The 15,802-nt window shown below is 48.8% G+C and overlaps 1 protein-coding gene across 2 annotated transcripts in view; it reads left to right on the top strand.

Moving 5' to 3' along the window:
• The window catches only part of SLC36A1 (solute carrier family 36 member 1), a 65,183-nt gene extending 51,489 nt beyond the window's left edge, over window positions 1–13,694 (top strand). For both annotated transcript variants that reach the window (XM_030328934.1, XM_030328950.2), the window contains exons 10-11: window positions 2,857–3,026; window positions 12,765–13,694. In XM_030328934.1, coding sequence (XP_030184794.1) covers window positions 2,857–3,026; window positions 12,765–13,036 — 442 coding nt within the window. In that variant the 3' untranslated portion in view covers window positions 13,037–13,694. The remainder of the gene's footprint in view (window positions 1–2,856; window positions 3,027–12,764) is intronic.
• Window positions 13,695–15,802: the final 2,108 nt, after the last annotated feature.

The raw sequence follows: 15,802 nt of genomic DNA, 5'->3' as shown, positions 1-15,802 counted from the left end.
CATGGGTGCATTCCCTTGGCGAGAGCCCTCAGGGGCCTCCCTTTGCTCCTCCAGCAGAGACAAAAATCTGCAACGTCCCTGTCAGGACCACTCCAGCTCTAGCCCTGCCTGCACCTCCTTCCTAGTCCGTGAGGAAGACTTAGTCAAGGAGCCACTCTTTCTGAGAAACTTTCTCTGCTGTTCCACCCGCCACAACCTCCAGGCTAGGTCAGATGCCCCTTCACTCTGTTCCTACAGGATCCCATTCGGACCCTAGCCTAATTCCTGTTCCAAAGCGCTATAATGTTCTGTTTACCTGCACTGTGATCTCCCTCCACCGTAAGCTCTGCATTCTACCCCAGCCCCGGCACAACGCCTGGCACACGATCATCACCCAGTAGATGCCTTTTGAACAAAAAGGAGGACTAAACGCTAGAACTGTGAGGCATGTTGTGAAGAGATGTTTTCAGAGAGCAACTGGGGCATAGAGGGTAGGGGCGGTCTGCCATGTTCACCTCTGTGGCCTTGGACAGGTCACAGCTGCTCACTGCCTCAGCTCCCACTTTGGGGAACCAGGAGTAGTCATTTCTTCCAGGATTGTCAGGAAGACCAAATGCTGTGTGTGAGAAAGTGCTTCGTCATACTCTCCTGGTGCGATCAGAAGGAGAACTCTGCCCTGAGCTTTCTTCTTTGCTTGGAGGAGGGATTCCTCTGGAGGCGTATGCCACATGGATTGGTTGATCAGGTGGTATGCCATTTCTCCCTAGAAATCTGAACCTGGAAGGGCCAAGCATCCCATCGGTTCACCTCAAGCATTCCAGACAGGGAGAAAAGAGGGCGAATAGGCTGGGTTCCCAGCTTCTGCTGTGCCTCTCCCGTGGCAGTCACCGGCTTGATGAGTGGGTGGAGGCCTCTCACAGTGGACTTGGGGCTGTGGGGAGCCCTTCTGTACCTCACTTTGCTTAACTCTTGGTTACTATCTTGCAGGGAAACACTGAGACATACTGAAATGCTTCCTGAAAAGGTAGCTGTCGCAGGGTGTGTCTGAAGCAACAGTTCTGTTTTGAAGATGAGAATTTCATTGTGGAGGGCAGCTGAGCAGACACTGAGAAGCTTGTTGAGTGCCCTGGGGACCAGGGAACCTTTCAGGCTGGCCTGGTTGACCTGCCTGTGCATGTTGTTAGAGCTCTGATCAGCGAGGCATTGTACAAAGGCAGGTTGAAAAAATTGAGAAGAGTGTTTATTCGGTTGTGTCGTCAGTGTTTAGCCCAGGGTGCCCTTAATCAGCAGGGGTCTGGGGACAAGGGTTGTGGTGTGGCCAGCCAAGTGGCAGTCCTGCAATGGGCTGTTGTTTTCAGAAAGTCTTTCCCTTTCGCTCTGATGCCTGCTTTTAAGTTTCCAAATGTTCCTGCCCTTTCAAGAGCCAGGTGGTAGGTTGGCATAACTGAAGAGGAATGGATCAGGGACAGCAGAAGCAGCCCACATAATCTAAAGCCGTGGATGAGCACCTGTCGTCGTCCCTTTGACACTCCAAACCCAGCTACTCTCATCTTTCTGCCTCCATTCAGGCGTGATTTATTTAGCCGTCCCTGCAGGTGACGATCCTGCTTCCAGACTTCCCAGCACTCCAGAAGGCTTTGGTGTTGTACCGAGTTTAATTATAGAGGCACCAGCTGATTTTTCCAAAGCGTTTTTATTATCTATTCTTGGAGCAAGTAAGACCTTTTGTCAAACTCAGTCTCTCCCAGGATGTTCTCCTGTTTATAGCATCAGAACATCTTCTAGGCATTAAGTTCAACCACAGAGAAACTCCATGCACAATATACACAATGCAATCACCACTTTTAAATAGATTTCCAACAAGGTGGGGGAGGCCAGTGTTTCTTGCTGCTGAAGGCATGAAGGTCTTGCTTGAAGGGGAGCTTTTGCTAAGGGGCAGGGTAGCCTTCCCTGGATTGATCATTTCAGATCCGTGAGTACTTATGGATCAGGCTTGTTTTCTACTCTGCACAAGAGTTCTAGGCAAGAGATAAGACAGAGCTATCTGTTGGTGAGTTAACCATCTCCCTGAGGAGCCACATGTGAAGCAGTGGTAGGAAGACAGCCACAGTGGTGTGGGAAGATGGGTTTTGCTCTTGCTTCTTGGTCATGTGGTCCCCTTCTGATTCTAGGGAACAGGGAATTGAAGGGGAAGGATAGAAAAAGGCCTGTTACGCTTAATTGCATTTTTAATTGTTTTGATTTTTGAAAGGTTATATGTCCATGGTAAAGATTCCAGCTGTTCAAAGTGTAGACAGAATATGTTCGTTTCCATTTGCTTCCCCAAGTCCCCAGTTTTACAGTTTACCATTTCAGAGGCAACCACATTACCGATTTCTTGTGTTTCCTTTTGGGGATGTTTAGAGTATGTAAGAATGTCATATGCATGTGTGGGGTGGGGGGAGGGAGTGTTTTTTCCTTCTTTTTCCTTTTTTTGGACAATTTGTAGCACACTGTAGGCACTGTCCTGCTTCACGCATTTTTCACTTACGTATCCTGGCGCTGGTTCCATATCAGCACCTGTAGTTCTGCCTCCTACTTTTTCACAGCTGTATGGGACCCTATGATGTAACTAGTTCCCCACTGGCTAACATTTCAACTGTTTTCAGCCTTCTATACGTAAACAATGCGACAGTGACATACTTGGAGGGAAAAATGTTACGCAACGTGCAAGTATATCTGCAGGGTAAATGCCTCGACATGAAATTGCTGGGTCTGAAGGACACGCGCGTCCGTGACTTGGATAGACATGGCCACGGCGAGACCGTCTTGCCCCCTCACTGCTAGTGCTGTGGCACAGAGCAGGCTTTGGAATGGGTCTCGGCTCTCTCTCTGCAGGCTGTACCAGTCGGTCAAGCTGCTCTACTCCATTGGCATCTTCTTCACCTACGCCCTTCAGTTCTACGTCCCGGCCGAGATCATCATCCCCTTCTTCGTGTCCCGTGTGCCCGAGCACTGCGAGCTGGTGGTAGACCTGTTCGTGCGCACTGTGCTGGTCTGCCTGACATGTGAGTAGAAGACGAGATAATTGCTTTGTTTTTTTTTTTTTTTTTTCCCTCCCCAAAGGGCACCCAGTCCTCAGGGCTTTCTTGAGGGAGAGCCTGGTGTACTGAAACAGTTGTAGTGTGTGAGCGGGGAACATGGCCTGATGTCTCAGGTGCGTAGTTGAGGCCCGGTCAGACGGTGAAGTGAATTGATTGTATATGTACTCGAAAGGGCATGGGAAGGAGAACACAAGTTTATTTGTAGATATGGCGTAAAATGCTATATCAGAATTCATAGTAAAGATGTAGAATTCATAGTAAAGATGTAGAATTACTATGGTCAGAATTCATAGTAAAGATGGTGGTGGTCAGAATTCATAGTAAAGATGTAGAATTACTCTCCCATGTCCTTGGGGTAAAATAAGGCAACAGTGTAAAAGAGAGCCATTTAAACCATATGCATGTGAGTATAGGTTACTTTGATAGCCACTACATGTTTATTTGTGTTTTCAAATAATCCTTTTCCAGTGTGACAATCTATTGCTTAGATTTCATGTTGAGCCTATATGATACTCTTCTAGATGTTTACTAAATGTGTTTCTTAGAAAATGTATACTGATTAATCTAGGTGTTTGATTTTTACCTTTGTGTTTTATTTCTCCTCCCTGACCACACACCCTGGAGTGTGAGTTAAGAGACAAGATATTACTCTATTTGCTGTTGGTGGAAACTGATGTACATTTTAAAATAAAAATCAATTTTTCCTTTTTTTTTTTTTCTTTTTTGGTAGGTTCTGTGAGTTGATAGAATAGAGAACCCCTGAATAAATTGGTCTATAATACCTAATGTAAATTTCTACGAGATTCGCAACTTTTTTCCAGATCACAGTACTTGAATCTAGATGTTACTTTTTGGCTATGTTGGGCTTTTTATTTTATTTTTAAAACTTGTGTTATTTTGGGAAAAGAATTATCTTGACTTATTATATTGAGACTTCCCTGGGAACTTCTTAAATTATCTAGTCCAAGGCTCTATCTTTGGAATAAAAATAGGCCTGTATGATTTTTAAATTGAACCAGAATGGAGTGTTTTAGGGATAAATGGTGTGAAAGTTATCTAGCATTTACTCATAGTGTGGAAGATCAGAAATGATGGTATGGGTTAACTGTTGACAAGAGAAGGGCAGTAGAGGTTAGACATGGGGGACAGACTAGTGCCTATTCCAGAATGGACCTCCTCAGAGAATAGTATTGTGCCTACCTAGAATGGACCTCTTTAAGGGAACAGACTACTTCCCATCCCAGAATGGTCTCCTCAATAGAGCTGATAGTGCTTATCTCAAAATGGACTTACTTGAGGAAACATTCTGATGTGTATTTCTGAATAAACTTCCTCAGAAGAACAGTCTAGTGCCTATCCAAGAACAGACTTCTTCTAGGGAATGGACTACTGCCCATCCCGGATCAGCCTCCGCATGAGAACAGCTTAGTGCCTATCCCAGAATGGTCTCCTCAGCAAGACTAATAGTTCTTACCCTAGAAAGGACTTGAGACACCAGTCTCAAGGAGACAGACTAGTGCCTATTTCAGAATGAACTTTTTCAAGGTAACAGCCTAGTGCCTATCCCAGAATAAACCCTCTTCAAAGGAACGGACTAGTGCCTATTCTAGAATGGGCTTCTTCCAGGGAACAGATGAGTACCTATCCCAGATGGGCCTCCTCAAGGGAACGACTTAGTGCCTATCCCAGAATGGGCTTCTTCAAGGGACAGCCTGGTACCCGTGCTAGAAAGGACCTCAAGGGACAGCCTAGTGCCTGTGCTAGAAAGGACCTCTTTAAGGAAAGTGCCAACCCCAGAATGGTCTTCTCAATAGAACTGACATTGCTTACCACAGAATGGGCTTCCTAGGGAACAGGCTAGTACCTATCCTAGAATGGTCCTTCTCCAAAAAATAGACTAGTGCCCATCCCAGAATGGACCTTTCAAAGAAATAGACTGGTGGCTCTACCAGCTAGGACTTTCCCAAGGGAACTGAACAGTGCCTATCTCAGACTCATCTGCTCAAGGAATAGACTGGGTCCTGTCCTAGAATGTCTCTTCAAAGAACAGACTAGTGCCTGTCCCAGAGTGAACTGTCTCAAGGGAACAGACTAATGCCTGTCATGGAACAGATTTCTTCAAGCCACCTGCAGTTCTCTTTCTCATTTCATTTCAAGGATGTGGGTGAAGCTCAGCGTCCTGAATCTTTGTATGGAAGGAGGTCACTAGAGCTGAGGAACCAAACCTTCTGACTTAATGTTGGGCATATTCTGTCTGAGGATTTATTGCAGGGTGGGGCTGGGGAAGAGCCAGGCAACGAGTGGACTGCTTGCATTTGCCAACCCTAGCAAGCTGATGGCAGCCAAGAATCTGACGTCTCCTTATAGCCTTTGTTTGGCAGACCTTCTGGCCCTCTGTAGTCCAGCCTATAGAAAAAGCCCACTCAGCAGCTAATTCAGTGCCCAGAGCTACCTACAGGCCACTGCTGCCCTAGAGCAACTGAAAAGGAAACAATTGTAGTGTATCTTTGCTTTTCTAGCAATTTGCCTTAATGTGCACTAAGATGCTCTGGATTTTGTTCCTGTCTTCTGCCTGCAACTCTCATTCTTCAACACAGATACGTGTGTTCCTCTGTGGATGGTTACCTCTAAGGATTGAAGTCCAGCCTTCATGTGCACAGTGTATAATGTCAACTCTCAGTGTTCTGATTCTGGAATCCAAAGGGTGCTGGAAGCAAGGATGGGATGGTTCAAATAACTGGCTTTTTTCAAAGTGGTTTCTCTAGAAAAGGTAGGTCTGTCTAGGCAAAATGTGCTCTAACTGCCTAGACACCAGCTTCTCCTTGCCCGGAGAGCTGGGGCGGTGATGCTGGGCCTGATTCCTGTCCTGGCCCCATTTTCTTCTCAAACCTGGCTTAGCCTCCGGTAGCATATGTCTTGCTTCCTGCCAGGTTTCTTTCCACCGCGCCCTGCAGGAGCCAGGAGTCTCTGATTCATAGACCTCATGCTATCCTTAGATGTCTCCTGGATTTTGCTTTGCTTTTCCTGACTCTGTCTGTGGGTCTCATCTGCCTTCTACAGCATGATGCTCAAAGGACTCAAGCTGCTTTTGATCTGCAAGCGCATTCAGTTATTTCCCTTTCTGTGATCTATTGTGACTTAGCATTGCATCGTCAGCCTATTGAATGATGCAGCCTTTTCATCTCTGAACACCCGGGCTTCTTTTCCCTTCCCTGGAGACTGTGAGGTGATTGTGGGATTCAGGAGAGGCATTTCACTGCAGCACCAACTGAAATGTATTTATGTGAGTTTATTTTGTTTTTGTTTTTTTCCTGTACTTTCAGATCTTTGCTGCATAAGGTTATTTGGTGTATGATTTTAGAACTTTGCTGAAACTGATTGTTTTCTATTACACCCATACATTTTAGTAGCAGCTTATTTTATTGGTATTTATAGTGTTTTCTTATCTCTTTTCCTCCTCCTCCTTACCCTCCACCCACCAAGGGAAGCAGGGGAATTTGGTCCAGACTCAACTTTTTTTTGCATTGGGAATTCGACTTTCTCGCCACTCTCTCCCTTTTTGCAAAGACTTCTGTGTCTACTCTTTGGTGCTTAATTTCAGACTCTTGGACAGGAGGGGAAGGGAAAATACATGCATCAGAGAATGGTGTTCATTGTGTTGCGATTTCATATGAAACAGTATTTCTTTCCAGCCCCTATGTTTCAATTGCAGACTTCGCAGGTCACCTATGTGCAAGGAGGAGAGGCTGGAAGAGGCTGGTGCCAGAGGGAGTTCAGAAGTGTAGAAAGAGTAGTTCCTTTGGGTTCCATGAGGCATTAATCTGTCCTTCAGTGCTTTGAACTAATTCTCTGTGCCATTTCCCACGTGAAGCATCTTCCTTCGGTTACATATGAAAATTTCAGAAACCTATTGTTGAAGATGTAATAACATAAAGCCTTATCAATTAAAAGGCCTGTTTGGACTGGAATGCGTAGCTCTGGAACATTCCAAGCAGCCAAACCCTGTCAAGCATGAAGCTGCCAGGTCCGAACAGAGTGGCTTCTCAGCAGCTTGTGCTCCCTCCCATCCCTCCATCTTGCAGCTACAATGACAAGGGGCAGTGGTGGTAATAAGCCATGCACTGTGGGTCCCTGGGGAACCCTCCCGAGGCCTCAGTTTCCTCAGCCAGAAGATAGATGTGCAGGGTACCAGATTGCGAAGATTTCTTTCAGGTCTAAACTTCTGTGATTTGGCACAGGTGCTTTGAGCCTGATTTGAAATTTCTACCAAACTACTGCTCAAAAAAAAAAAAAAAAAGTTAATGTAGAAACATTTCAAGAATGTCTAGATTGAAGAAGAAATTCCAAATATCCCACTGACTTAACAAAATAATTTTTTTTTGCATTTTGTTTTCTGTGTTCATCCTCGTAGGTGCTTTTAAAAATAGTTGCAATCGTAGTATACACAGGAAACTTCGTCTTTTGCTTTTTATTTGATATTATGTCATGAATATACGTATCCTTCATAAATATTTTCATGACCATATAATATTCTATTATATTAGTGGATCATATTTACTAAACTACTCCTTTGGTGTGGGACATGTAAGTTGTTTTCCTTGCTTTTGTATTTTTTTAAATTTATACTCCCCCTAAATGAAATGACATATTGTGTCCAAGGCTGGTATTAATTTTTTTTTTTTTCAACGTTTATTTATTTTTTTTTTTTTTGGGACAGAGAGAGACAGAGCATGAACGGGGGAGGGGCAGAGAGAGAGGGAGACACAGAATCGGAAACAGGCTCCAGGCTCTGAGCCATCAGCCCAGGGCCCGACGCGGGGCTCGAACTCACGGACCGCGAGATCGTGACCTGGCTGAAGTCGGACGCTTAACCGACTGCGCCACCCAGGCGCCCCTGGTATTAATTTTAAAGGTACATTTCTAGACATTCAGAGTAACACAGGTGGGCTGCACCAGCATTGAGCACAACGAAACAGCAGGAAGAGCTTCCAGACATAGGGCTGGCTGTAGGTGTCCAGCATATTTCTGTAAGTGTGTGTTCTCTAAAGTGCTTCGTCTTCTCTTGTGCACACGTCAGCTCTTTCGGTTGCCGATCTAAAACCACAGGCTCCAGAATCCCAGTCAGTTCCATCTCTGAACATGGTCGTTTGCCCCCTGGTGCTTCAGCAGTCAAAAGGTCACATTTTTAGTGTCTCTTAACCCAAAGGGAACATGTTTTGTAATACCGTTGGAGCCCTCTTGACTAATCACGTGGACTAGCTGAGTTGTCCTCAGTCCCCCATTTCTGCACATGCCACAGCCAAGCTGCTACAGAGGGCGCTGCCTTGCTGTTTGGGAGTGCGCTGTGGGAGTGTTCCTCTTTGTATGGGGTGCGCTTGTGGGGGAGCAGGGAGAGAGTAGGGAGAGGATGCTGCTTTGAGATCTCTACCTTCTGGAGTTTCTCTTTCCAGAGGGCTTTAATTCCGAGTAAAGACATTTAGTGCTAGAAGAGGTTTTGGTTACTCCCACATCTTTCCTAAGTACATGATTCCCATGTCTGGAATTAGCTGAAGCTAGCTGGCCACATTTTGCATGATGGCACCCCTGCTGTTGAGCCCTTGGGGCCATTTGTGCTAATTTGGTTGGGTCCTCTTGTCTTCCCCTTCCCCCTGCATTATTAGTGCGAGGCTTACTGTTCTTGCCTTCTCCCCACCCCCCTCATTATCTTTCTCCAATGTCAGGCTTTATTTGGGGTTCGCTTGTGGTATCTGGTCCAGCTAGGATAGCCCTGTGATCCTGGCCTTAAAAGTTTTGCCACTTTAAAAAATCTCTATTTAGAGATATTTTTGTTAGGCACGCTTACTGTGTATATCCTTTGTAGCAAACACAAGGGCAAGTTTTTAGATTGCTTTTAAAATGTCATGCTGAAGTGGAACATCTCTGTCTAATCTGAGAAAAGATTCTAATCGCAGGAGCTTGTGTCACTGTTTCCACCTAATGCTTATCATAGAGTAGAGCACATCTGACCTCACTTAAGTCCTATCACGACGTACCATATGTCCCCCAGGTTAACGTGAGAGAGGAAGAGGGGATGTCAGACTCAGAGCTGGGAGGGCGCAGGCAGGTCATCTGACTTCTTTCCTCCTCGGGCTTATTGTCTCTGATAAGGGACACCCTTCTCTTTTTTTTTTTTTTTTTTTAAATTTTTTTTTTTAATTTTTTTTTTCAACGTTTATTTATTTTTGGGACAGAGAGAGACAGAGCATGAACGGGGGAGGGGCAGAGAGAGAGGGAGACACAGAATCGGAAACAGGTTCCAGGCTCTGAGCCATCAGCCTGACGCGGGGCTCGAACTTACGGACCGCGAGATCGCGACCTGGCTGAAGTCGGACGCTTAACCGACTGCGCCACCCAGGCGCCCCGGGACACCCTTCTCTTGAGTGGGGTGGAGCATCCATGGAGATCAGGGGCTGGCACCGGAAGAATAACTCACACTCCCTTTAACGGCACAAAACCAGGCAGGCTGGAAGCTGTGTTTAGGGCATACCCATCTGTTCTAGGAGAGGAATCCCATTGCTCTGCTGTGCCACAGTCGAGCAGGACATGGTGCTTCCCACTTGACAGTGAGTTGAAGGATCCCACAACACACTCCTAAGTGACTACACCTGCTTTGTACAGTTCCTTGAGATGTCAGAGGCGGGTGAGACTTCGGTCCTCATCCAGGGCTCGTATGGTCACCTAACCTCGTGGGTGAACGAGCTGAGGCTCCAAATGGTGAACCCGTTGGTGCTGGGACCGGTGATTGTATTAACTCACATTTCATTTATTGTGCACTTAAGTTCTGAGTGCTCTGAGATCTCGATGTGAACGGTCTCATGTGACCATTCCTATTTAGTGGTAGGTTAAGTAGCTGGCTGGTTAGTGGTGGAGCTGGGATTGGAGTCCAGGTTCTGAGTCCAGAGCTGCACTCTCAACCACGTTCCTTTACCAGCCTCTCCCGGGGCTCAGATCTGATTGCTGCCCCAGTGCTATTGCCACCGCACCCCTCACCCACATTGGAACCGTGGGAGCCGTCACTGTGAGGTTGACATTAGGCAGATGTAGACCCAGACCCCAGAGAGGGGAAGGGAACACACAGCACGGACCACACAGCAGATCAATTCTCGTTGAGCGCTAAAGTTGTCCGTAATGAGAACGCCATTTTGTCATCAGCTTACAATTTAGTCTTTTTTTTTTTTTTTTTACGTTTATTTATTAAGAGACAGAGGGAGACTGAGCATGAGCAGGGGAGGGGCAGAGAGAGAAGGAAACACAGAATCTGAAGCAGGCTCCGGGCTCTGAGCGGTCAGCACAGTGCCCAAGGCGGGGCTCGAACTCACAAACCTCGAGATCATGACCTGAGCCAAAGTCGGACGCTTAACTGACTGAGCCACCCAGGCACCCTAGTTTACAATTTAGTTTTATCCTTCCTCCAAATTCAACCCTGAAGATTTGAGGGATATCACCAACTCTATATAGAAATAGCTAAGGGCTGAAACATACTGTTTTTAACTTGCAGTGCAAGTTAAAAGCCTACACTTTTTATGGGCTTCCTGAAGGCTTCAGAACAGCGAGGGTGTTGATGGATAATTGCCATTACGGTTGAACACTAGAATAAGGAAAGAGGAAGGGATTGCCTCAGGGCTATAAAATGATGCTAGAAGCAGATCTGAGGCTCAGTATCCTTGTGCCCCCTTTTGTTATCAGGCTTCAAAACACTTGTCTTACTTCCTTTGCAAAGCAGAGAGAGGTCAGGGCTGACTGTATACCGGTTCTCTGCTAAATGATTGCAGTGCGTCCCTGGGAAAGTTAGCCCGACATCTGACTCCCCCAGTTCTTCACAGACAGGCTCTTTGTGTGATCAGCCAGCGCCCCTGTTCTCCCTCCTGCAGGTGTTGTTCTGTATGTTCTTAATCGTCAGGTGTGTGACGTGACCAGACACTTGAGGGTCTGCATTCTGTCCCTTCCTATCATTGAATCTGCCTGGGGACAGTAACCATGTTGTGAAGTTACATACCCATGGACCCGAGGCAGATTCTGCCAACGAGTGGCTGCCTCGCAGTGCTGCCTATCAGACGCTAGATGTTCTGCCGCGAGGGGAGTATTCTGGGTCTGTGCTGTCCAGGACGGTAGCCATTAGGCACAGGCAACTGTTAAGTCCTTGAAATATGGCCGCTGTGAATGAGGAACTGGATTCGTTTAAGTTGACATCGCTTCAGAGGAAGTGTGAGACGGGAGACGTGTACCTGTCCCTCTCCTGGTAAGCCCCCATCCCATGTCGCCTCCTCTCTTACTACAGGGAGTGCTATTCCAGTTTAAAAGCAAGTGCGTCTCACAAAACCTGGCTTCTACATGCAACCCAGTCCATTTGTCTGTAGCTTAGCCAAAGAAACAGTAATCGATGTGGACAGTCCCATCTGAGGAGTAAAATTGATCTGAGGGTAAAATGGGGTGCATCGGCCTGAGGTGTCTGTCTGGCAGTCTCACCACTGTGATGCCTTCCTCAGAACGACTTGGCTACACTGCTTTGTGAGATGAAGGGGGAACTGAACCCCCCCCATGTAAGATGTGACTCGTAGGAGCCAGTGAGGTATGTGCTCTGGAGCACGGTCTCCATGCTGGGGACCTCCGGTTGGAGCCTGCCGTGGGGAAGACAGTAATGAGTCAGTAATGCAGTTGCATGGGCAGCAGCATATATAGTAGAATGATGCTCTGAACTCTAGCGTGAGCCTCTTGTACCCCAGGCCTTTTGTGAGGTGCCTGTGCAACCCCGTTGGGCCATCAGGGTATCTCTGTGACATAGGAGCCATTTGTATCCTCATTTGCCAACAAGAAAACCGGGGAATAGAAAGGAGCGGTAACATCCCCCCCCCCCCCCCCGGTCACCGATGCCAGAGCCCGCAGTCCTTGGGGCACTTGTGGAGCAGTGGCCTTCGCGCCTCGCCCCCGGCGGAAGGCTGAGTCAGATGAGAACGGCGGGCTCAGCGGGCGTTGGAGTAAGTGCGGTCAGCGAGGCCTCCTCCCCCTGGTGTGACAGCAGCACCGTCATTGCCACGGGGTGGAAGCTGACGGGGTTTCCTAAGGCGGCCTGCGATTGGTTCTTCGCCACTTCCGCCTGGTGTGGGAGCCACGGGCGCGAGGTCATCGTGTGGGCCTTGCCCCTCAGGTGAGCCTGCACGCTGAGCTACATCTACTTTCCCTGTAGGAAAATGCTCTGTGAAACGGGGTTTATTCTGATAGCACTCCAGAAGGATGGCTCCCCCCCCCCCATTTTGTTTCTTGTCAGTTAAGTGAGATATTTGTGGGGGAGGTACCCTCGGCAGAAGAAAATAACCAGTCGCACAGAAACAGTCCACCTCCCTCCTCTGGTAGGGACCAGGCTGCCCAGGAGTGTAATTTGGTTCCTTTGCTTCGGAAAGATGGAGGTCGTATGCTGTAGCGGGAAAAGCTGAAAGCCAGGAGATCTGGGTTCCAGTCCCAGCCTTGCAGTGAGACCCAGGTTGTGCCACACCTGTGGCCATTTGTTTTCTTATCTGTGCAAAGAGACACTGGATGGGACAATGTCTAAGTTTCTGCAGAGCTCTCCATTCTGGAAGAAGGACTCGTGCTAAATTTGCTCAGCAGTGAGGCGGTCTCTCCCGGCTCTGGGCAGTCCTGAGCAGGCGTGTCCTCTCTCTCCTGCAGGCGTCTTGGCCATCCTCATCCCCCGTCTGGACCTGGTCATCTCCCTGGTGGGGTCCGTGAGCAGCAGCGCCCTGGCCCTCATCATCCCACCCCTCCTGGAGATCACCACCTACTACTCGGAGGGCATGAGCCCCATCACCATTGCCAAGGACGCCCTGATCAGCATCCTGGGCTTCGTGGGCTTTGTGGTGGGGACGTATGAGGCCCTCTACGAGCTGATCCAGCCAAGCAGTGCTCCTGTCTTCATCAACTCCACCAGTGCCTTTGTATAGCGATCTGCCCGCCCCGCCCCTGTGTGTTCCCCAGCCCCTGGCCCCAGAGCCTCAGCTAGGGTCCGGGCTCTGGGGAAAGGCGAGGTTGCTGTCCAGGAGCCCCTCTACCCGGCAGCTGGGTGCCCTGGGCCAGGTAGGGCTGAGGGCACAGGTGAGAGTGGGTAGCAGATATGCAGAGGCCCCTCTTAGTGGCAGGGCCACCCCTGTTCATTTGTACTTACATTAACCCAGACCTTTGCAACTCTTTTCCCTCATCCTGTCTCCTCCCTTACCTGCCTCCCTCCTTCTGACCCACCTCACCCAATTATTCCTGTTGCACAGCTCACTTTATGTAAAAATCTTAGCATCCCCACCTCCTGTTTTCTCCTTTCCAGGCCCAGGCCTGGATTAAATGAGTGGGAGGGCTGGGCCTCTCTCTTTCTCATACCTCTCCCAGATATTTTACCTCAGTTTCCTCCAACCTGTTCAAGTCTCCAGGAGGTGCCTGGACCTACCTAGTAGTTAAAAACCAGCCTTCCAGAGCTGGAGCTTTTAATCTTTACTCTCTCTGCCTGTGACCCTTGGCAACACCTCCTCCAAATTCCTCGTGTGGGTCACAGTGTTGTATTCTTAGATGCTTTACCTTCCGAAAGATATCAAGTCCTGCCTAAATTGAAAATATTTATATTTTATTTAAAATTAGCTTCTGTTTTTAGATTGTCTCTAGATCTGGGGTTATTGTGGATTGTTTCTTCCTCAGTAAGCTTTTACTAGGTTTCTCCTGCTGAAAAGAAACTTGCTCTAGGAAATGTGTGCTTAGGTCCTCAGCACCCTTGTCTGAGTACCCCAGAGGTTTTAATCAGGATCATTTTCACGTGTACCTCTGTGGGGAGGTATGGACTTTGCCTCCCACTGACCAGCCTGGTTTCATATTGAGAAGACACGCAGGACTCAGGATATGTTTGCCAGTGCACTGGGCCGAGGAAGGATGGCCGAGTGGGATGTGCTGCTTTCCGCAGGAGGCTTATAAAATGGTCGCGTCGTGCGCTGAGGCCCCCGACGGGCATAGCGTTCAGTTGCCAGCACGTCGGGAGGACACCCACACTTCGCCATGGATGAGAAGACAGGGCCAGTGAGCACAGAGCGTGAAGTTCAGTTCACAGAATTAAGAAGCAGCTGGTCTGACACTACACGTGGTGCTTGGTTGTTTACAATCAACGGGGGACAGGCCGGAAGCAGCTCCCCACCCCGGGCTGCCTCCACGACCTGGACTTCTTCTAAAGGGAACCACTCGGTAGGGACTTTGGTCCCCTATGTTTTAAACACTAATCGTGACCCCGTCCCTCCCCCTGCATGCCTCCCTGAGTGTCAGAAATAGCCTCGGTGTTGGCTCACCTCAAGGCCAGCCTTCAGATTTGGGAACAAACTGTGGAGAAAGCAGAGGAAGGTTCGTGGCCTTGCTTTTGGCTGCCTTTTCTCCCCCCTGTTGGTGTGAGAAGTATTTCAGAAGGCATTCATTAAGTCTCCATCCCCTGAGCTGTGTGTGTGTATGTGTGTGTGTGTGTGTGTGTTCATGTGTGTGCAATAGGGTCCTGCTGTCCTCCTCTCCTGTCACCAGGCCGTTTCTGACCTGGAGACACAGTTCGCCCTGAAAGTTGGAGAGCAGCGTAGCTTCATCAGGGTCCTGTTTGTTTGTGTTTCCCCAAAGCTTGTAAGGGCTCTGACCGCCCCCGCCCCTGCCCCCAGCCTGGCTTTTTCTCTCTCTTCTGTTCCAAAGCCAAATTCTCATTGCAATGACTCCCAGCCTACTAATAATTTATGAACTTAGGGAGATGGGATCACTTGTGACTTGGTCTCCATTAGGAGAATGACGGTTTTCACCCACCCTTTCTGTGGTCACCAGTAGGTGCTTATGGGACTCAGATTCTAGCTGAAGGGGGCAGCGGCCCTGCCCTGTGAAACCTCAGGCGCAGAAGGTACCAAAGTGGGTTCAAGAGTTGCGCTCATCTGTTTGCAAGCCCTGGGCTCCAGCCGTCTTTCCACGGCAGTCCTGAGAGCCGTTTTCAGTGAGAAGGCACATGCCAGAAGAAGGGAGTCAGATGTGTGTCCTGCCCACAGCCTCTGTGCTGGAGGCCTCTGTAACTCAGGGAGCTGCTAGAGGCCATCCTGTCCAGTGGGTAGCAAGACTTGACCTGAGGACTGGGTGGCACAAAACAGTGGTCTTCTGGTCCCAGGTCTTAGCAAAATGCAGACTACTGTTTCAGGGTCCCTGGCCTAGAAAACGTGTGTGGGAGAGACGGCACCACTAGCTTTGGGGCTTCTGGAAGCTAATTTGGCACAGCCTTGTCCCCGTTTGATCTTTTTCCTGTGCTCCTGCTGCTTCAGAAGAGCCAGGCAAGGGGGGCCCTGTCCATGGGCCTTTCCGGTTGTGAGGTTGTCAAGTAAAGGGTCAGCCAGAAGATGGAGGGTAGGGGGAAGCGGCCCTCTGGGCCAGCTCAGGATAGCTTGCTCTTCTGCCCACGAGGCTTCTGCAGTCAGGGGGCCTTCCCTGGTTTCTGTCCATGGCTCATCAGGAACCAGCTGCCCAGCCTCTCCCCGTGCCCTGCTCTGGCCCCTGGTGAAGCAGGCCCAGCATACACAGGAGTCTGATTAGGGGCAACGAGGCTCTCGAGTGTGAGGCTGCATCTGCCGGGCCAAAGGCAAACCGTGGGATTCTCGGGCCGATACTGTTAGGCTCTGTGCCCCTCCCCCAGCCACCCCAAGTGCAGCCTCAGATTTCCAGTAGCC

This window comes from Lynx canadensis, chromosome A1 (genome assembly GCF_007474595.2).
Source record: "Lynx canadensis isolate LIC74 chromosome A1, mLynCan4.pri.v2, whole genome shotgun sequence".
Taxonomy (NCBI): Eukaryota; Metazoa; Chordata; class Mammalia; order Carnivora; family Felidae; genus Lynx; species Lynx canadensis.
This window is presented reverse-complemented; position numbering and strand designations above follow the sequence as displayed.